Source organism: Balaenoptera physalus, assembly GCF_965194825.1.
Source record: "Balaenoptera physalus genome assembly, chromosome: 13".
NCBI lineage: Eukaryota > Metazoa > Chordata > Mammalia > Artiodactyla > Balaenopteridae > Balaenoptera > Balaenoptera physalus.
The window spans coordinates 75601622-75624894 of record NC_138892.1 but is presented as its reverse complement, the minus strand read 5'-3'; the positions used below and the strand labels follow the sequence as shown (position 1 = coordinate 75624894).

Below are 23273 nucleotides of genomic sequence, written 5' to 3'. Positions count from 1 at the left end.
ACATCTGTGACTGTATTTCTGTTTTGTAAATAAGTCCATTTGTACTATGTTTTTTTAGATGCAACATATAAGAAATATCATATGATATTTGTCTTTCTCTGCCTGACTTACTTCACTCAGAATGACAATCTCTAGGTCCATCCATGTTGCTGCCAATGGCATTATTTCATTCTTTTTTATGGCTGAGTAATATTCCATTGTATATATGTGCCACATCTTCTTTCTCCATTCTTCCATCAATGGACATTTAGGTTGCTTCCACGTCCTGGTTATTGTAAATAGCACTGCAATATACATTGGGTTGCATGTATCTGTTTGAATTATGGTTTTCTTGGGATATATGCCCAGGAGTGGGATTGCCGGATCATATGGTAACTCTATTTTTTGTTTTTTAAGGAATCTCTATAGTGTTCTCCATAGTGGCTGTACCAATTTACATTCTCATCAACAATGTAGGAGGGTTCCCTTTTCTCCACACCTTCTCCAGCATTTATTCTCTGTAGATTTTTTTGATGACGGCCATTCTGAATGGTGTCAGGTGATACCTCCTTGCAGTCTGATTTGCATTTCTCTAATAATTAGTGATGTTGAGCATCTTTACATGTGCTTTTTGGTCATCTGTAAGTCTTCTTTACAGAAATGTCTTTTTAGATCTTGTGCCCATTTTTTGATTGGGTTGTTTGTTTTTTTGATATTGAGGTGTATGAGCTATTTATATATTTTGGAGATTAATCCCTGGTTGGTTGCTTCATTTGCAAATGTTGTGCTGGCCAAAAAGTTCATTTGGGTTTTTCCATAAGATATTTTCTCCCTATCTGTGGGTTGTCTTTTCATTTTGGTTATGGTTTCCTTTGCTGTGCAAAAGCTTTTAAGTTTAATTAGGTCCCATTTGTTTATTTTTGTTTTTCTTTTCATTACTCTAGGAGGTGGGTCAAAAAAGATCTTGCTGCGATTTATTTCAAAGTGTGTTCTACATATGTTTTCCTCTAAGAATTATAGTATCTTGTCTTACATTCAGGTCTTTAATCCATCGTGAGTTTCTTTTTCTGTATAGTGTTTGAGAATATTCTAATTTCATTGGTTTACATGTAGCTGTCCAGTTTTCCCAGCACCACTTACTGAAGAGACTGTCTTTCTCCATTGTATATTCTTGCCTCCTTTGTCACAGATTAGGTGACCATAGGTACGTGGGTTTATCTCTGTACTTTCTATCCTGTTCCATTGATCTATATTTCTGTTTTGTGGCAGAACCACACTGTTTTGATTACTGTAGCTTTGTAGTATAGTCTGAAGTCAGGGAGCCTGATTCTTCCAGCTCCGTTTTTCTTTCTCAAGATTGCTTTGGCTATTTGGGGTCTTTTGTGTTTCCATACAAATTGTAAAATTTTTGGTTCTAATTCTGTGAAAAATGCTATTGGTAATTTGGTAGGGATTGCAATGAATCTGTAGACTGCCTTGGATAGTATAGTCTTGTTGACAATATTGATTCTTCCCATCCAAGAACATGGTATATCTCTCCATCTGTTTGTGTGATCTTTGATTTCTTTCATCAGTATCTTATAGTTTTCTGAGTACAGGTCTTTTGCCTCCTTAGGTAGGTTTATTCCCAAGTGTTTTATTCTTTTTGATGCAATGATAAATGGGACTGTTTCCTTAATTTCTCTTTCTAATCATTCATTGTTAGTGTATAGGAATGCAAGAGATTTCTGTGTATTAATTTTGTATCCTGTAACTTTACCAAACTCATTGATAAGCTCTAGTAGTGTTCTGGTAGCATCTTTAGGATTTTCTATGTATAGTATCATGTCAGCTGCAAACAGTGACGGTTTTACTTCTTCTTCTCCAATTTGGATTTCTTTTATTTCTTTTTCTTCTCTGGTTGCCTTGGCTAGGACCTCCTAAACTAAGTTGAATAAAAGTGGCAAGATGGACATCCTTATCTTGTTCCTTATCTTAGAGGAAATGCTTTCAGTTTTTTACCATTGAGAATAATGTTTGCTGTGGGTTTGTCATATATGGACTTAATTATCTTGAGTTCGGTTCCCTCTATGCCCACTTTCTGGAGTGTTTTCATCATAAATGGGAGTTAAATTTTGTTGAAAGCTTTTTCTGCATCTACTGAGATGATCATATGAATTTTATTCTTCAGTTTGTTAATGTGGTGTATCACATTATTTGTGTTTATTGCAGAATCTTTGCATCTCTGAATAAATCCCACCTGATCATAGTGCATGACTCTTTTACTGGGTTGTTCGATTTGGCTTGCTAGTATTTTGTTGAGGATTTTTGTGTCTATGTTCATCAGTGATATTTGGGCCTGTAATTTTCTTTTTTGTGATACCTTTGGTTTTGTATCAGGTTGATGGTGGCCGTGTATAATGAGCTTGTGAGTGTTCCTTCCTCTGCAATTTTTTAGAATAGTTTCAGAAGGATAGGTGTTAACTCCTTTCTACATGTGTGACAGAATTCGCCTGTGAAGCCATCTGGTCCTAGACTTTTGTTTGTTGGACGTTTTTAAAGCACAATTTCAATTTCAATATTTGTGATTGGTGTGTTTATATTTTCTATTTCTTCCAGGTTCAGTCTTAGAAGGTTGTACCTTTCTAAGAATTCATCCATTTCTCCTAGGTTGTCCATTTTATTGGCATAGAGTTGCTTGTAGCAGTTTCTTACGATCCTTTGTATTTCTGTGGTGTCCATTGCAACTTCTCCTTTTTCATTTCTAATTTTATTGATTTGAGTCCTTTCCCTTTTTCTTGATGCATATGGCTAAAGTTTTATCAATTTTGTTTATCTTCTCAAAGAACCAGCTTTTAGTTTCATTTATCTTTGCTATTGTTTTCTCCATCTCTACTTATTTCTGTTCTTTATAATTTCTTTTCTTCTACTAACTTTAGGTTTTGTTCGTTCCTGTTTCTCTAGTTGCTTTATGTGTAAGGATAGGTTGTTAATTTGAGATTTTTCTTGTTTCCTGAGGTAAGATTGTATTGCTATAAACTTCCAAGAACTGCTTTTGCCACGTCCCATACATTTTGTATCGTCATGTTTTCATCATCAATTTTCCCTAGGTATTTTATGATTTCCTCTTTGATTTCTTCAGTGATCCATTGGTTGTTTAGTAACATATTGTTTAGCCTCCATGTGTTTGTGTTTTTTTACCTTTTTTCCCTGTAGTTGATTTCTACTCTCATAGCATTGTGGTCAGAAAAATGTTTTATGATTCCAATTTTTTAAATATGCCAAGGCTTGATTTGTGGCCCAAGATGTGATCTTTCTTGGAGAATGTTCCATGTGCACTTGAGAAGAAAGTATATTCTGCTGCTTTTGGATGGAATGTCATATAGATATCAATTAAGTCTATCTGGTCTAATGTGTCATTTAAGGCTTAGGTTTCCTTATTAATTTTCTGTGTGGATAATCTGTCAATTGGTGTAAGTGGGGTGTTAAAGTCCCCCACTATTATTGTGTTACTGTTGATTTCCCCGTTTATGGATGTTAGCATTTGCCCTATATATTGAGGTGCTCCTATGTTGGGTGCGTATATATTTACAATTGCTATATCTTCCTCTTGGATTGATTCCTTGATCATTATGTAGTGTCCTTCCTTGTCTCTTTTAACAGTATTTTAAAGTCTATTTTGTCTGATATGGGTTTTGCTACTCCAGCTTTGATTTCCATTTTCATGGAAAATCTTTTTCCATCCTCTCACTTTCAGTCTTTATGTGTCCCTAGGTCTGAAGTGGGTCTCTTGTAGACAGCATAACATGGGTCTTGTTTGTATATCTAGTCATCCAACCTATGTCTTTTGGTTAGAGCATTTAATCCATTTACATGTAAGGTATTTATTGATATGTATGTTCCTATTGCCATTTTCTTACTTGTTTTGGATTTGTTTTTGTAGGTCTTTTTTCTTCCCTTCCTCTTTTGTTCTCCTCTCTTGTGGTTTTATGACCATCTTTAGTGTTGTGTTTGGGATGCTTTTTCTCTTTTGTGTGTGTATCTCTTGTAGTTTTTTGGTTTACTGTTCCCATGAAGTCTGGATATAGCAATCTGTATAGGTACAAGGTTGTTTTAAGATGCTGGTGTCTTTCCCACCTAGAGAAGTTCATTTAGCATTTGTGGTAAGGCTGGTTTGGTGGTTCTGAATTCTCTTAGCTTTTGCTTGTCTGTAAAGCTTTTGATTTCTCCATCAAATCTAAATGAGAGACTTTTTGTGTAGAGCATTCTTGGTTGTAGGTTTTTCCTTTTCATCACTTGAAGTATATTGTGCCACTCCTTTCTGGCCTGCAGAATTTCTGCTGAAAAATCTGTTGATAACCTCATGGGGGTTCCCTTGTATGTTATTTGTTGCTTTTCCCTTGTTGTTTTTAATATTTTTTCTTTGTCTTTAATTTTTGTTAGTTTGATTAATATGCGTCTCAGCATGTTCTTCCTTGGGTTCATCCTCTATGGGACTCTCTATGCTTCCTGGACTTGAGTGAGTGTTTCTCATGTTAGGGAATTTTTCGGCCATAATATCTTCAAATATTTTCTCAGGCCCTTTCCCTTTCTTTTCTCCATCTGGAACCCCTATAATGTGAATGTTGGCATGTTTAATATTGTCCCAGAGGTGTCTGAGACTGTCCTCATTTCATTCTTTGTTTCTTTAAAAAAAATTTTTTTAGATTGAAGTATATTTGATTTACAATTTGTGCCAATCTCTGCTGTATAGCAAAGTGACTCAGTTATACACATATATACATTCCTTTTTTATATTCTTTTCCATTATGGTTTATCACAGGATATTGAATATAGTTGCCTGTGCTATACATTAGGACCTTGTTGTTTATACATTCTTTTTTCTTTATTCCGTTCTGTGGCAGTGATTTCCATCACTCTGTCTTCCAGCTCACTTATTCGTTGTTCTCCTACATTTATTCTTATATTGATTCCTTCTAGTGTATTTCAGTTATTGTATTGTTCATCTCTTTTTGTCCTTTAAATCGCACTGCTTCTTAAACATTTCTTGCATTATCTCGATCTGTGCCTCCATTCTTTTTCTGAGATCTTGGATCATCTTTACTATCATTACTATTAATTCTTTTTCAGGTAGATTGCCTATCTCCTCTTCATTTAGTTGTTCTTGTGGGTTTCTATCTTTTTCTTTCATTTGCACCAATTTCTCTGTCATCTCATTTCATCTAACTTACTGTGTTTGTGGTCTCCTTTCCACAGGCTGCAGGATAATAGTTCCTCTTGCTTCTGGTGTCTGCCCCCTGGTGGGTGAGGTTGGTCCAGGGCCTTTTGCAGGCTTCTTGGTGGGATGGGCTGGTGCCTGCCCTCTGGTGGGTGGAGCTGGGGCCATGTCAAAGGGTGTGTTTTGAGGTGGCTGTGAGATCAGTACAACTTTAGGTAGCCTGTCTTCTGTTGGATGAGGCTGGTTTCCTACCTTGTTGGTTGTTTGGCCTGAGGCTTTCCAGCGTTGGAGCTTGCAGGTTGTTGGGAGGGGTTGTGTCTTGGTGCTGAAATGTTGGCCTCCGGGAGAGCTCACTCTGATCAATATTCCCTGGGGCTTCTGCTACCAGTGTCCTTGCCCTCATAGTGAGCTATAGTCAATGCTTTGCACCCCGGTATACCCTCCAAGACCCCTAAGTAGGTGTAGCCCAGGTTCCTATGGAGGTACTTTGTGCTGGGTCCCAGTGCACGTGAGACCTTTGTACACCCTCAAGATTGGAGTCTCTGTTTCCCCCATCCCTGTAGAGCTCTTGCACTCAAGCCCCACTGGCCTTCAAGGCTGAATGCTCTGGGGGTTCTTCCTCTCGATTCAAGACCCTCAGACTGTCTTGGGAGGGTTATTTTTATGTGGGAACATCCCTGTGTAGCCTGTGTGGGTTTAATATTTTTTGGTGCAAGCATTGTTTTTAGTATAGACGACTGCCACCTTTTCCCTCAGTGTATGCTGGCCATTATCCCCTTGATAGGAGATGTGACTGATGTTGTGGTGACCAGAGCCTGCACTGGATATTGAGTGGGGCCTCCCCTTTGCTCTGTGGTTGTCACTGCCCTGTTAGAGGTGGGGTTTGCTCCATAGTTGTTGGAGTAGAGGCCCCAAGATCTGTTTCTTAGCTGTGTTTCTGATCTGCAGTGTGAGCTAGGCAGGATTGGATCACTCCCACTGGGAGGAAAGCCAATGAGTATTCCTCCTCTGGAGTTATTCACCTGTGGGTGTGCTCTGTCATGTCACTTTTCACCCATTGTGCAAGTTTTCAGATTACACTGTTGTTGGCACTGCTCTCGGCCTTACCTTAACTGTGGGTATGCCCGCTATTGGCCCTGGTGTCTTTCAGATGTTTTTACCAGGCCACCAGCGTAGGTCCACTGAAGTCAGGTCCCCGGACTGCAGTAATCATGAGTCTGGACCCCCTGTGGTCAGCTCAGACTCTAGCTTGGCACAACCCTGGCATGTATGTTCCCACAAAGCCTACTGCTGCTAAAGCTAGAACCGTCTTTTCTGTGGGAGCCTTGTTGTCCATTCAGATGTTCTGTAGGCACTGAGTTTAAAAAGCCAGTTGCAGGGGTGTCAATTCACAGTTTGCATAGCTGTGAGGAGAGAGTTCAGCTTTTCTTCCATAGTTGCATGGCCCCTGGGGCTTAGCTGTGTTTTCAGTCCCACCTATTTGTGTGGGCCACCCACAGGCGTCTGCTCCTGAGGCTGCCCAGAGCACATGAGTCCACCCGGTGAGGAGGGGGTGCAGAGGAGGAGGCAGCAGATGGGGTTGTGGGAGCCCATGTGGGAATGGGTCATGCAGGGGAGCTGGCAGCCATGGGAGTGAGAGAGCCAGCTGGTGGCCTCGGGTATGAGAGAGCTGGCCCTGGTGGGGACAGGGTATGCTGGAGAGCCGGTGGCCAACAGTGCAAGGGAGTCAACCCTGGCAGGAGCCCTTCCTAGTGCCTGGGGAGGCAGGGGCCGGCATGTGGGGAGAGAGTCTGCAATGGTAGCCCCACCCCTTTTGTGTCACTCAATGGTGGCACTTCATTTATATGGTCTGGGTTTCCTCTACAAGCATTCCCAGTTGCGGATTTCCTCACTCCCATCCCCTCAGGCTGTCTCCTTGCAGCCAACAGCACTCTTCTCCCCAGGTTTGCTCTCCAAATCCCAAGTTCCAGTACCCAGCCCCATTCTGCACTGGTGGATGCACGTCTCAGGCTGGGGCATGCAGGGCTGTGACACAGATTATCTGTGTAGGTCTCACTGTGTCCTACTTGTCACAGACTGGTTGCTGCACTTTCCTCCGATAGCCCCCAAAGCTTCCCTTCTGTCCCAACTGATCTCCCCACCAGTGAGGGGGCTTCCCTGGATGCAGGAACCTCTCCTCTCCTTCAGCTCCCTGCCCAGGGGCGCAGGTCCCTTTCCACTTCCTCTCCTCTTACTTTTCTCTTCTTTTGTCCTACCCAGTTACATGGGGATCTTTCTTGTCCTTTTAGGCGTCTGAGGTCCTCTGCTAGTGTTCATGTGGTGCTCTGTGAGAACTGTTCCATTTTTAGATGTATTCTTGATGCATTTGTGAGGAGAGATGAACTCCATGTCCTCCTACTTCTCCACCATCTTGGCAGAGTCAGATTGGGGTCCCAGGTTCAGCTCCAGAAGCCCACTTTGATGCAAGTAAGGCTTCAGCCTCTTGGATGGCCTCTGGGGCAAGGCACTGTTCCACTGTGCGAGCGGGGACAGAAGTGAGTCTTCCATCTGGGGGCATTTACTTTTTTTTTTTTTTTTTTTAAATATAGTGTCTGGACTGGGTCCTATCTGTAGACATTCAGATTTAATTGCTGTGGGGTGTGGCTCAGTCATTGGTACGGTTTCTTTTTTTTTTTAAATTAATTAATTAATTTATTTATTTTTGGCTGTGTTGGGTCTTCGTTTCTGTGCCAGGGCTTTCTCTAGTTGCGGCGAGTGGGGGCCACTCTTCATCGCGGTGCGTGGGCCTCTCACTGTCGCAGCCTCTCTTGTTGCGGGGCACAGGCTCCAGATGCGCAGGCTCAGTAGTTGTGGCTCACGGGCCCAGTTGCTCTGCGGCATGTGGGATCTTCCCAGACCAGGGCTCGAACCTGTGTCCCCTGCATTGGTAGGTGGATTCTCAACCACTGCACCACCAGGGAAGCCCGGCATTTACTTTTTATTTCTCTTTCAACACTTCTTGTTACCTCTGGAGAAAGTCTCAGTTGTTATTACTCTGTCTTTTTCCCCGCAGCTTTATTGAGGTATAATTGGTATACAAAAAACTGCACATAATTAATATAAGCAATTTGCTGTGTTTCAACATATGTATATACTCATTTTACCATCAAAACAATCAAGGTAATAAACATATCCATTAGCCCCATTTCCCTGTGTCCCTTTCTCTCTCTCTGTGTGTGTGTGTGTGTGTGTGTGTGTGTGTCTGTGTGTGTGTGTGTGTGTGTATGATTCAATCACCTTATTTGTTATTGTTCTGTGCAGGCTTTCTATTTCTTCTTGATTCATTCTTGGTAGGTTGTAACTTTCTAGGAGTTTATTCATTTATTCTAAGTTGTCCAATTTGTTGGAGTCCAATTGTTTATAATAGACCCTTATAATATTTTTTATTTCTGTGACTTCAGTTGTAATGTCTGCTCTTTCATTTCTGATTTTATTTACTTGAGTCATTTTTCTGCTTAGTCTAGCTAAAGGTTTGTAGATTTTATTTATCTTTAAAAAAAAATCAACTCTTAGTTTAGCCAGTTTCTTTCTATTGTTTTCCTAGTCTCTAGTCCATTTAATTCTGCTCTAATTTTTATTTAATTTTAATTATTATTTCCTTCCTTCCATTAACTTGTGCTTAGCTTGTTGTTCTTTTCCTAGTTCCTTGAGGTATAAACCTAGGTCGTTTGACATTTTTCTTCTTTTTAAAAATGTTGTCTTATCATTATAAATTTCCCTCTTAGTACTGATCACACCCAAAAAAATAGTACAGTATTTTACAGTATCCCATAACTTTGGGTATATTGTGTTTTCATTTTTCTCAAGATATTTTCTAATTTCCTTTTTGATTTCTTTGACCCAATGATCATTCAAGAGTGTGTTAATTTCCATTTATTTGTGAGTTTTGTGATTTGTTTTTGTTATTGATTTCTGTTTTTTTTTTCATTGTGTTCAGAAAAGATACTTAGAATTATGTCAATCTTCTTACATTTAATGAGACTTGTTTTGTGACTCAGCAGGTGATCTATCCTAGAGAATGTTCCATGTATGCTTGAAAAGAATATGTATTCTGTTGCTGTTGAATGGAATGTTCTGTATATGTCAGTTAGGTTCCATTTGGTCTAGAGCATTACTCAAATTTGCTGTTTCCTTATTTATTTTCAGCCTGGGTGATCTATTCATTATTGAAAGTGGGTAGTGAAGCCTTCTAATACTATTGTATTGATGTCTATTTCTCCCTTCAGATATGTCAATTAAAAAAATATGCTTAGATTCTTTGATGTTTGGCCTATACATATTTATAATTATTATGTCATCCTGTTGTATTGACCCTTTAAAATTTTTGTTCTTTTTAATAAAAATTGTACTTAAGGTGTACAACATGATGATTTGATATACATATACACAGCGAAATAATTACTACAGTCAAGCATGATAACATATCATGATGTCACATAGTTACCATATTTTTTGGGGTGTGATCAGTGCACTTGAAATTTACCCTTTTAGCAAACTTCCAGCATTCAGTGCAGTATTTACTATAGTCATCATACAATATATGAGATCTCTAGACATATTCAGCCTATGTAATGCAACTTTGTACCCTGTGACTAATATCTCCCCATTTCCTTTACCTCTCCAACTCTGTTAACCACTGTTCTAACACTCTGCTTCTATGTATTCAGCATTAAAAATTCTACATATAAGTGAGACAATGTAGTTTTTTTTTCTTTCTGTGTCTGGCTTATTTCACCTAGCATAACATCCTTCAGGTTCATCAATGTTGTTGCAAATGGCAAGGTAAAAAATATATATATAATTATATAAAATGATATATATCACATAAATTGATGCTTTTATTATGCAATGACCTTTGTCTGTTTGGATATTTTTGACTTAAAGTTTGTTTTTTCTAGGTATAGCTGCCCTTGCCTGCTCTCTTTTGGTTACCATTTGCATGGAATATCTTTCTATCCATTCCTTCATTTTCATCCTATGTATGTTCTTAATTCGAAGTTGAGCCTCTCATAGCATACAATTGGGTCTTTTTTTTTCTTTTTTAATCTATTCACCTACTTTATGTCTTTTGATTGATTAATTTTATCCACTTATATTTTGGTTTTCTTTTGATTCACCATAAAATATACCAAAGAGAAGGGGAGATATATTCAACCATCAAGAGAGTTACAGATAGAGCCTGAAGCAGATACAGTAAACTTGGAATTTCTTTGAAGTTTGTTGTTTTATCTTAAAAATTCATAGAAATTTTGCATTTTACTTTATAATAAATTTGTGCTTGTATTAATGCTTTATGTCTTAACTTTGAGGAAAATTAATGGTGTAGAAAAAATCATAAGTGTATTGTGTGGTTCTCACTCCTGCTAGATACACTAATTTGAAAATACAATGTACGTTATATAAGAACTATTCAATCCATTTTAGTCTTGTCACCATCAGTAGCATAGAATAATCCTTTAAAACTATTATCTCAGAGACCTTCAAGATGGCAGAGGAGTAAGACGTGGAGATCACCTTCCCCCCCACAAATACATCAGAAATACATCTACATGTGGAACAACTCCTACACAGCACCTACTGAACGCTGGCAGAAGACCTAAGACTTCCCAAAAGGCAAGAAACTCCCCATGTACCTGGGTAGGGCAAAAGAAAAGGAAAAAACAGAGACAAAAGAATAGGGAGAGGACCAGCACCTCTGCGAGGGAGCTGTGAAGGAGGAAAAGTTTCCACACATTAAGAAGCCCCTTAACTGGTGGAGATGGGGGTGGCAGGGGGGTAGCTTTGGAGCCACGGAGGAGAGCACAGCAACAGGGGTGCAGAGGGCAAAGCAGAGAGATTCCCACACAGAGGATCAGTGCCGACCAGCACTCAACAGCCTGAGAGGCTCGTCTGCTCACCTGCCAGTGCGGGTGAGGGCTGAGAGCTGAGGTTCGGGCTTCGGAGGTCAGACCTCAGGGAGATGACAGGGGTTGGCTGTGTGAACAGTGCCTGAAGGGGGCTACTGCACCACAGCTAGCCGGGAGGGAGTCTGAGAAAAAGTCTGGAACTGCCTAAGAGGCAAGAGTCCATTGTTTTGGGGTGTGTGAGGAGGGGATTTGGAGCACTGCCTAAATGAGCTCCAGAGACGGGCCCGAGCCGTGGCTATCAGCGTGGACACCAGAGACTGGCATGAAATGCTAAGGCTGCTGCTGCAGCCACCAAGGAGCCTGTGATCAAGCACAGGCCACTATCCACACCTCTCCTCCTAGTAGCCTCTGCAGCCCACCACTGCCAGGGCCCCATGATCCAGGGACAACTTCCCTGGGAGAACACACAACGTGCCTTAGGCTGTTGCAACGTTATGTTGACCCCTGCAGCCTCAGACTTGCCCCGCATTCTGTACCCCTCCCTCCCCCCGGCATGAGTGAGCCAGAGCTCCCTAATCAGCTGCTACTTTAACCCTGTCCTGTCTGAGCAAAGAACAGGTGCACTCAGGGGACCTACATGCAGAGGCAGGGTCAAATCCAAAGCTGAACCCCAGGAGATGTGTGAACAAAGCAGCAAAAAGGAAATTTCTCCCAGCAGCCTCAGGAGCAGGGAATAAAAACTCCACAATCAACTTGATGTACCCTGCATCTCTGGAATAACAGAATAGACAACAAATCATCCCAAAATTGAAGCAGTGGACTTTGGGAGGAACTGTAGACTTGGGGTTTACTTTCTGCATCTAATTTGTTTCTGGTTTTATGTTTATCTTAGTTTAGTACTCAGAATTTATTATCATTGGTAGATTTGCTTATTGCTTTGGTTGCACTCTTCCTTTTTCTTTATATATATAGACATACATATTTTTTCCTTATCGTCTTTTTTGAGTGTCTATGTGTATGCCTCTTTGTGTGATTTTGTCTGTATAGCTTTGCTTTTACCATTTGAACTAGGGTTTTGTCTATCAATTTTTTTTTCTTTTATTACTTTATAAATTTTTTTAATGATTAAAAATTTTTTTTGTTTTAACAATATTTTATGTTTTATTCTATTCTATTCTATTCTATTCTATTTTTTCTTTCTTTCTTTCTCCCTTTTCATCTGAGCCATGTGACTGACAGGGTCTTGGTGCTCCAGCTGGTTGTCAGGCCTGTGCCTCTAAGGTGGGAAAGCCGAGTTCAGGATATTGGTCCACCAGAGACCTACCGGGTCCACATAATATCAAATGGTGAAAGCTCTCCCAGAGATCTCCATCTCAATGCTAAGACCCAGCTCCACTCAACGAACAGCAAGCTACAGTGCTAAACACCCTATGCCAAACAACTATCAAGACAGGAACACAACCCCACCCATTAGCAGAGAGGCCAATCATTAGCAGAGAGGCTGCCTAAAATCATAATAAGGTCACAGACACACCAAAACACACCACCAGACGTGGACATTCCCACCAGAAAGACAAGATCCAGCCTCATCCACTAGAACACAGGCACTAGTTCCCTCCACCAGGAAGCCTACACAACCCCCTGAACCAACCTTAGCCCCTGGGGGCAGACACCAAAAACAACAGGAACTACAAACTTGCAGTCAGCAAAAAGGAGACCCCAAACATAGTAAGTTAAGCATAATGAGAAGACAAAGAACACACAGCAGATGTAGGAGCAAGGTAAAATCCCACCAGGCCAAACAAGTGAAGAGGAAAGAGGCAGTCTACCTGAAAAAGAATTCAGAGTAATGATAGAAAAGATGATCCAAAATCTTGGAAATAGAAGGGAGAAAATACAAGAAACGTTTAACAGGACCTAGAAGAACTAAAAAGGAAACAATGATGAACAACACAATAAATGAAATTTAAAATTCTCTAGAAGGAAACAATAGCAGAATAACTGAGGCAGAAGAATGGATAAGTGACCTGGAAGATAAAATAGTGGAAATAACTTTTACAGAGCAGATAACAAGAAAGAATGAAAAGAATTGAGGACAGTCTTAGAGACCTCTGGGACAACATTAAACACACCAACATTCAAATTATAGGGGTCCCAGAAGCAGAAGAGAAAAAGAAAGGGACTGAGAAAATATTTGAAGAGATTATAGTTGAAAACTTCCTTAATATGGGAAACAAAAGAGTCAATCAAGTACAGGAAGCACAGAGAGCCACATACAGGATAAATCCAAGGAGAAACAAACCAAGACACATGTTAACCAAACTATCAAAAACTAAATACAAAGAAAAAATATTAAAAGTGGCAAGGAGAAAGCAACAAATAACATATAAGGGAATCCCCATAAGGTTAACAGCTGATCTTTCAGCAGGAACTCTGCAAGCCAGAAGGGAGTGACAGGACATATTTAAAGTGATGAAAGGGAAAAACCTATAAAAACGATTACTCTACCCAGCAAGGATCTCATTCAGATTTGACAGAGAAGTATAAATTTTACAGACAAGCAAAAGCTAAGAGAATTCAGCACCACCAAACCAGCTTTACGGCAAATGCTAAAGGAACTTCTCTAGGCAGGAAGCACAAGAGAGGGAAAAGACCTACAATAACAAACCTAAACAATTAAGAAAAGTGTAATAGGAACACGCATATCAATAAGAACCTTAATGTAAATGGATTAAATGCCCCAAGTAAAAGATATAGACTGGCTGAATGGATTAAAAAAAAAAACAAGATCCGTATATATGCTGTCTACAAGAGTCCCATTTCAGACCTAGGGACTCAGACAGACTAAAAGTGAGGGAATGGAAAACGATATTCCATGCAAATGGAAATCAAAAGAAAGCTGGAGTAGCAATTCTCATATCAGACAAAATAGACTTTAAAACAAAGTCTATTACAAGAGACAAAGAAGGACACTAGATAATGATCAAGGGATCAATCCAAGAAGAAGATATCACAATTGTAAATATTTAGGCACCCAAACATAGGAGCACCTCAATAAATAAGGGAAATGCTAACAGCCATAAAAGGGGAAATCAACAGTAACACAATCAGAGTAGGGGATTTTAACACCCCACTTTCACAAATGGTCAGATCATCCAAAATGAAAATAAATAAGGAAACACAAGCTTTAAATGATACATTAAACAACATGGACTTAATTGATATTTATAGGACACTCCATCCAAAAACAACAGAGTGCACTTTCTTCTCAAGGGCTCATGGAACATTTTCCTGGATAGATCATATCCTGGGTCACAAATCAAGACTTGGTAAATTTAAGAAAATTGAATATGTATCAAGTATTTTTTCGGGCCACAATGCTATGACACTAGATATCAATTACAGAAAAAAATCTGTGACAAATACAAACACATGGAGGCTAAACAATACACTACTAAATAACCAAGAGATCGCTGAAGAAATCAAAGAGGAAATCACAAAATACCTAGAAAGAAATGACAATGAAAACACGACAACCCAAAACCTATGGGATGCAGCAAAAGCAGTTAGAAGAAGGAAGTTTATAGCAATACAATCCTACCTCAAGAAACAAGAAACATCTCAAATAAACAACTTAACCTTACACCTAAAGCAATTAGTGAAAGAAGAAGAAGAACAACAAAAAAAAAAACCAAAGTTAGAAGAAGGAAAGAAATAATAAAGATCAAATCAGAAATAAATGAAAAAGAAGTGAAGGAAACAATAGCAAAGATCAATAAAGCTAAAAGCTGGTTCTTTGAGAAGGTAAACAAAATTGATAAATCATTAGCCAAACTCATCAAGAAAAAAGGGAGAAGTCTCAAATCAATAGAATTAGAAATGAAAATGGAGAAGTAACAACTGACACTGCAGAAATACAAAGGTTCATGAGAGATTACTACAAGCAACTATATGCCCAAAAAATGGACAACATGGAAGAAATGGACAAATTCTTAGAAAAGCACAACCTTCCAAGACTGAAGCAGGAAGAAATAGAAAATATAAACAGACCAATCACAAGCACTGAAATTGAGACTGTTATTAAAAATCTTCCAGCAAACAAAAGCCCATGACCAGATGGCTTCACATGCGAATTCTATCAAACATTCAGAGAAGAGCTAACACCTATCCTTCTCAAACTCTTCCAAATATAGCAGAGGGAGGAACACTCCCTGACTCATTCCACAAGGCCACCATCACCCTTATATCAAAACCAGACAAAGATGTCACAAAGAAAGAAAACTACAGGCCAATATCACTGATTAGCATAGATGCAAAAATCCTCAAGAAAATACTAGCAAACAGAATCCAACAGCACATTAAAAGGTTCAGACACCATGATCAAGTGGGGCTTATCCCAGGAATGCAAGGATTCTTCCATATACACAAATCAATCAATGTGATAAACCATATGAACAAATTGAAGGAGAAAAAGCATATGAGCATCTCAATAGATGCAGAAAGAGCCTTTGACAAAACTCTACACCCCTATATGATAAAAACCTTCCAGAAAGTAGGCATAGAGGGAACTTACCTCAACATAATAAAGGCCATATATGACAAACCCACAGCCAACATCATTCTCAATGGTGAAAAACTGAAACCATTTCCTGTAAGATCAGGAACAAGACAAGGTTGCCCACTCTTACCACTATTATTCAACATAGTTTTGGGAGTTTTGGCCACAGCAATCAGAGGAGAAAAAGAAATAAAAAGAAATCCAAATTGGAAAAGAAGAAGTAAAGCTGTCACTGTTTGCAGATTACATGATACTATACATAGAGAATCCTAAAGATGCTACCAGAAGACTGCTAGAGCTAATCAATGAATTTGGTAAAGTAGCAGGATAAAAAACTAATGCACGGTAATCTCTCACATTCCTATACACTAATGATGAAAAATCTGAAAAAGAAATTAAGGAAACACTCACATTTACCATTGCAACAAAAAGAATAAAATGCTTAGTAATAAATCTACCTAAGGAGACAAAAGACCTGTATGCTGAAAACTATAAGACACTGATGCAAGTAATTAAAGATGATACAAACAGATGGAGAGATATATAATGTTCTTGGATTGGAAGACTCAATATTGTGAAAATGATTATACTACGCAAAGCAATCTATAGATTCAATGTAATCCCTGTCAAACTACCACTGGCATTTTTCACAGAACTAGAACAAGAAATTTCACAATTTGTATGGAAACACAAAAGAACCTGAATAGCCAAAGCAATCTTGAGAAAGAAAAATGGAGCTGGAGGAGTCAGGCTCCTGGACTTCAGACTATACTACAAAGCTACAGTAATCAAGACAGTATGGTACTGGCACAGAAACAGAAATATAGATCAACGGAACAGGATAGAAAGTCCAGAGATAATCCCACGCACATATGGTCAACTTATTTTTGATAAAGGAGGCAAGAATATACAGTGGATAAAAGACAGCTTCTTCAATAAGTGCTGCTGGGAAAACTGGACAGCTACATGTAAAAGAATGAAATTAGAGCACTCCCTGACACGCTACACAAAAATAAACTCAAAATGGATTAAAGATCTAAATGTAAGGCCAGACACTATAAAACTCTTAGAGGAAAACATAGGCAGAACACTCTATGACATGAATCACAGCAAGACCCTTTTTGACCCACCTCCTAGAGAAATAGAAATAAAAACAAAAATAAACAAATGGGACCTAATGAAACTTAAAAGCTTTTGCACAGCAAAGGAAACCATAAACAAGATGAAAAGACAACCTTCAGAATGGGAGAAAATATTTGCGTATGAAGAAACTGACCAAGGGTTAATCTCCAAAATATACAAGCAGCTCATGCAGCTCAATAGTAAAAAAACCACCCAATCCAAAAATGAGCAGAAGTCCTAAACAGACGTTTCTCCAAAGAAGATATGCAGATTGCAAACAAACACATGAAAGGATGCTCAACATCACTAATCATTAGAGAAATGCAAATCAAAACTACAATGAGGTATCACCTTACAGCATTCAGAATGGTCATCATTTAAAAATCTACAAAAAATAAATTCTGGAGAGGGTGTGGAGAAAAGGGAACCTTCTTGCACTGTGGTGGGAATGTAAATTGATACAGTCACTACGGAGAACAGTATGGAGGTTTCTTAAAAAACTAAAAATAGAACTACCATACTACCCAGCAAACCCACTACTGGGCATATACCCTGAGAAAACCATAATTCAAAAAGATTCATGTACCACAATGTTCATTGTAGCACTATCTACAATAGCCAGGACATGGAAGCAACCTTAATGCCCATTGACAGGTGAATGGATAAAGAAGATGTGGCTCATACATACAATGGAATATTACTCAGCTATAAAAAGAAACAAAATCGGGTTATTTGTAGTGAGGTGGATGGACCTAGAGTCTGTCATACAGAGTGAAGTAAGTCAGAAAGAGAAAAACAAATACCATATGCTAACACACATATATGGAATCTAAGGGAAAAAAAAAAAAGGTCATGAAGAACCTAGTGGCAAGATGGGAATAAAGACATAGACCTACTAGAGAATGGACTTGAGGATATGGGGAGGGGGAAGGATAAGATGTGACAAAGTGAGAGAGTGGCATGGGCATATATACACTACAAAACGTAAAATAGATAGCTAGTGGGAAGCAACCGCATAGCACAGGGAGATCAGCTCTGTGCTTTGTGACCACCTAGAGGGGTGGGATAGGGAGGATGGGAGGGAGGGAGATGCAAGAGGGAAGAGATATGGGAACATATGTATATGTATAACTGATTCACTTTGTTATAAAGCAGAAACTAACACACCATTGTAAAGCAATTATACTCCAATAAAGATGTTAAAAAAAATAAAGAATTATTAGATCACAGATTTTCAAGTAGTCTGAAAGTGTTAACTGGCAACTACCCCTATATTTGAGAATTTTTAAAGTGCTGGACAAAACATAAAAAACTGCAATATAACAGTGTGGAGCCTGTAGTTTTAGGTGGTATATAGAAATGCACCTAGGGATTTTATATCTAAAAGTTTAACTTTTATAGTAGAGATATACCAGTACAAAATCTATAAAATTAATTGGTAAACACTGATAAGAACATTTATAATAACTATCATGAGTTAACACAAAATAAGTTCTATCATTTTTTCTTCTCTTTTTATAAAAAACAGTGGTGGGTATGATACTGTGTAAGAGAGAGCAAGAGTCGACTATAATTTATTTTGCATTAATATAATTTTTGATTCTGCTTTATTTGAGAGCCATCAAAAACTAGGAAAAGAAAGTATAGATAACACTACTTATATAGGTTAACACAATGAGCTAGGATTTGATTTTCAAATTACAGATAATGATCCATTAGTGAATTCTGAAATCAATTTTGTGGGTCAAGACCTGCATTTAAAAAAAAGTAATAGAGAAGAATAGGATACCATAGTAATAAAGAGAAAATATGAGATAAGGATAAGTATTATTTCATAATCTTTTATTTTAGTTGTGTGTGTCCAGAGATGAGATATAAAATTCATAACTTAGTACAGATTGTGGATGAAAATGCTTGAAAAACCTGAGCTAAAGTGTCACACTCAGAAAATGGTCATCAATGTATCTGTCAACCTGAGGTGGAGTTCCACAGGAGAGTCCACTGGGGTCAACCCTGAGTGCAGGGGTATTTTAGCATCTTGTCTATGTCTCAGATAATGAAAAGTAGAACACATTTTGCTAACAATGTCTAGTAGGGAGATGGTAAAGTACCAGAACCTTCGAATAGAGAACTGAGGTTTCATACTGCCTTTGAACATTGATAAACTGATCTAAGTGCAGTTCTTTTTCAAGTTTTGGCTACATATTGGGAAATATATGAGAGCTATACTTTTCTGATTATCTAAAAATAAGGCAGGGTTTCATAGGATTTGCAACTGAGTCAAGACAAACTTTTTAGTGATTTTAAAAGTGGTGTCTAATTTACTTATGCATTAGTAAAAAATGATAAGCAAGTTTACATTAAACATTTTTTTCTAGAACATGGGTTTAGAATCATCAGCAATTATATTCTGATCTCAATACCATGTATTATATACAGGTAGAACTCTGGGAATTTATAAAATTAGCTAATATATTAATTTCAGAGAGGTTAAAATAATGTGCCCTATATATCACTGAAAGGCTTCAGTTGTCTTCATAGAATTCAGTCTCTTATTACTTCCCAGCTACTATAGAATATACATTAGATATGAATGATTTACACAATTGAGATTATGATTGATATTGCTCTCATGGATGCCTTTTCAATGAAAAAAAAGTTTTCCTCAGTCGAACAAATATAGGTCCTAACATAAGCCAGTGTATGTTTCTTCATTTGAGACTTTGATGTAAAGTTCTTATTGAAATATCATGATAGCTCAATGGAGATTCTTTTTACTGTATATCTTTTCCTTCACTTTCTTGGAGGTAAATTAGAAGAAAACAACTTTCATTTGTGGAGTCAGGACAACAATAATGTTATGATTTCACTCTGGTCCAGTACACTAGAATAAATAACTTATCTATTCCCACTTACCTTGCTACATGATTAATTACAGGAGCAAAGTTGGTTGGCCCATACAGTTGTACAGATTTCAGACTCCTATAATAAGCTTCCATGACACCCTCAATGCCATCACAGTAGGGGTTTTGAGGGTTCCCATTCTGTAGAAAGTTGCAGGCAAAAAAAGAGTAAAGAATGTATAGTGTCTGTAAAGCTCAATTAAAAAAGAGAATGATACAGGTTCATACTCATAAAGATTTTTTGGATGAAAACTCAGTTATAGATTTATAATAGCAAAAAAATAATAAATTAAGTGATCAACATAGATTACATTTACATAGATTGTGATATGAGATAATGTGCAATCATTAAAAATGGATACTTTTCAATGAAAGGGCAGGAGAAAATTCTAAATAATCTTGAGAAGCTGAATATCATGACATTTTACAATTAATAGTGTCTTATTTATACACAGGTCTGTGTACATACAGAGATAAACATATAAAAATCTAAAAAGAAGGAAACAAAATGTTAATATTTGCTACCTCTGAGTAGTTATAAATTGTTGATTTTTATTTCATTGTTTAGACTATTCTATATTTTCCAAGTTTTCTGCAGTGACATGTATTCAAATCAGAAAAAAAAATTCTATCAATTTAAACTGTTTTACTTTATAGAAGCAAAAATGTAAAATATCTGCCATATTCATATTTTCAGGCCACAATTAATAACCCCAACTAAAGAAGCGATCAGAGGGACTCTAATTTGGTGTGAGTAGCATCAAGACAAGGGAAAGGGAAAAGAATCAAAGAAACATATCCATATTGTTCAAGAGAATTGGAGCTTACCACCGGAGTTCTTATTCTGCAGATAGTAACCCAGAAGGACAAATTTAAACCTGGAGACCTAGTCTAGCTTTCTCATACTTTGAATGCTCTGTTATTAGGTTTAATTCTCCTAGTCCAGCTTCCACAAATAACACAAATAAGGCAGTGTTATCTATTGCTATGTAGCAAATTATCCCAAAAGTCAGTGTCTTAAAACAGTAGGCATTTATAATCCCATACATTCTTTTTAGGTGTCAGGAATCCAGAGGCAGCTTAGCCAGGTGATTCTTGCTCTGGATCTCTCAAGAGCTTGCAATCAAGAAGCCAACCTGGGTTGCAGTCATCTGAAAGCCTGACCAGAGTTGGAGGATCTGCTTCTAAGAAGGCTCACTTACATAGTTTGCTGGCAGTAGGTCAACACGAGCTCTGCATAGGGCTGCTTTAGTGTTCCAACAACATGGCAGCTAACTTCCCCAAAATGAGTGATCCGAGAGAGAGAGAGAGAGAGCAAGGAGGAAGCTCCAATAAGCTCCTAGTCTTATAAGTTGCATAGCATTACTTCTACTTTCATCTATTTGTTAGAAATGAGTCACTAAATGTAGCCCATACTCAAGGGAAGAGGAATTAGGCTCCACCTCTGGAAGGGGGTAATATAAAAAAAATTGTAGCTCTATTTTAAAACACGAGGGACAGTAACCATGCTTAAACAGAGTCAGCAGTAATTTTAGCATGTATGTTTTTACCTGAACAATCAAAAGTGATTAGTAATTTATAACTTAAATTTGTTGAATTCTATATACTAAGCTTTATATTAAAATATTTATATACATTATATAATTTTTATAGTATAACAACCTAAAAAAGTAGATAAAATGCTATTATTATTCTCACTTTACAGATGAGGCATTGAGAGCTTAGATATTGTGCCCAAAGTCACACAACACCAGTAACAGAGCCAACATTTCCAGAGCCCCATCTCTTAACCACCACTACACCACCATATTACAAAATCCTAAGCATTTTGAAAGACTGAGGATCTTAGGGAACTAAGTCAGATGTTACCAATCATTACAATTTTGTCATTTGTGAAAGAAGGACTTATAACCATTGTCCTTTTAATTTTGTCTGTTTATTCAAACTTTTTATTTTTACCTCATGTAAATTTTTTTAAAACATAAAAATAATAAAAGAACTCTTTATATTATAAAATTGCCTACAGGAATTGATTGAAATTAAAATGTGAAAGTTTAATATTTAGCACAAAGCAGTGACTGGTTTGTTTTGATGTTAATCTGCGCTGACCTTTAATTAACCTTCCTTTAAATAAAATTTTATGGTGTTCTATCTCTTGATAAGGTATAAAGCTAATTAAAATGGAAACTCATTACTGATTTTGTGCATATAAAAATGTATTATATATCTGCCTTAAGGGAACAATTATGAACCAGGATAGTTCTGAGTTACTTTTTGATCAGCATTTTAACATTTTGACTGGAGGGATTTATATTTCTATAAAATTATGAATTTCCTTTATTCCTTTGGAAATAATAAAGTCACCATTTTCCCCACCCTTTCATTTATCTTGATTAGAAAGATTTTATAAATCTTTAAAAAAATATTTCTTAAAATAATTATGTGGAGAATTAGTTTTTGCTTGTTATGACAAATAAAAATAAGCTTATGTGTGGCTCTAACACAGAAGTAAAACAGAATGTTTTTGAAAATAAGTACATTCAATTTTGTTGTTTATTAATGAAGAGGGCAGTGGATGCCCTATTTTTTATTTCCTTTTTAATTAACAAACTTTTCCACTTCTGAAATAATGAATGTTAATTTGTAGAACACATAGAAAGTATAAAGAACAAACTTCAAAATGAGCAATAATCCCACACACAGACTTAAGTGAGGAGTGTCCAGCTCTCACCAGTTTTTTCCCTTCATTTGGCTCCCTGAGGGATTGTACTGGAGATTTAGGTTCAGTTCTGGAAGTGAGGCTCATAGTCTCTGTTGCTACCTATAGCCTGTAACAATTTTCAGTGGGACTAACATGCTGCAAAATGCTGAAGAGAGCTGTTAGGAGCTGTTGTTTTACTCTTTGAAATGTATCTGTAGCTGCCCAGAGACTGACTGCTTACTACAGGGGAAAGTTGAGAGAATTCTCCCTTTTATTCAGTAAACAAATATCTATTGAGCTTCTATTTTCTGCATGCAGTGTTAAAGACCTTTGGTGATTATACTGTTGAGTTTAGTTGGAAGAAAATGTGTACACATAAATATTAAATTGCTAGATTTCTATAAATGCCAAAATAAGTGAAAAGTATGCCAGTGATTTTAGATATTTGGTAGGAGAAATCACTTGGACAGATATAGCATTTCTCTCTATTGATCAACACAGAAGACCTTCTTTTAAGGGTCACTGGCTACATGCCCATTAGAAATACTTCCTCTAAAGCCTTACTCTATAAGGAGTCACCAAGAATCATCATGAGACATGACATTCTTTCCACAACCAAAAGTGCTAATGTGGTGATATTAGTATATTTTTCCTTTCTTTTTCCATTCCCTTTTCTTTTTCCACTATATCTATTCTTACACATATTTCAAATGAAAAGCTGGGGTTTACCGTAAATCCTTTTGATTGAGTAAAGCTCAATTTCAACATCTGTGCTAGCCTTAAACTCACAATTAGGGATTTAAAAATTGTTTTAAAGGCCTCCCTTGCTATCTGAAAGATTATTTGAATTTGGTGTGATAAACAGATTAATGATTGTGAATACATATCACAAATACTTACCATGGAAATATGAGGGTTTGGTAATATT

General features: G+C 37.5%; 1 protein-coding gene across 1 annotated transcript in view; it reads right to left on the bottom strand.

The window, feature by feature from the left end:
- The window catches only part of CPNE8 (copine 8), a 318004-nt gene that overhangs the window by 16585 nt on the left and 278146 nt on the right, over nucleotides 1-23273 (bottom strand). Inside the window, exon 16 of the mRNA XM_082419257.1 lies at nucleotides 19658-19785. Within this exon, the coding sequence (XP_082275383.1) occupies nucleotides 19658-19785 (128 nt within the window). The remainder of the gene's footprint in view (nucleotides 1-19657; nucleotides 19786-23273) is intronic.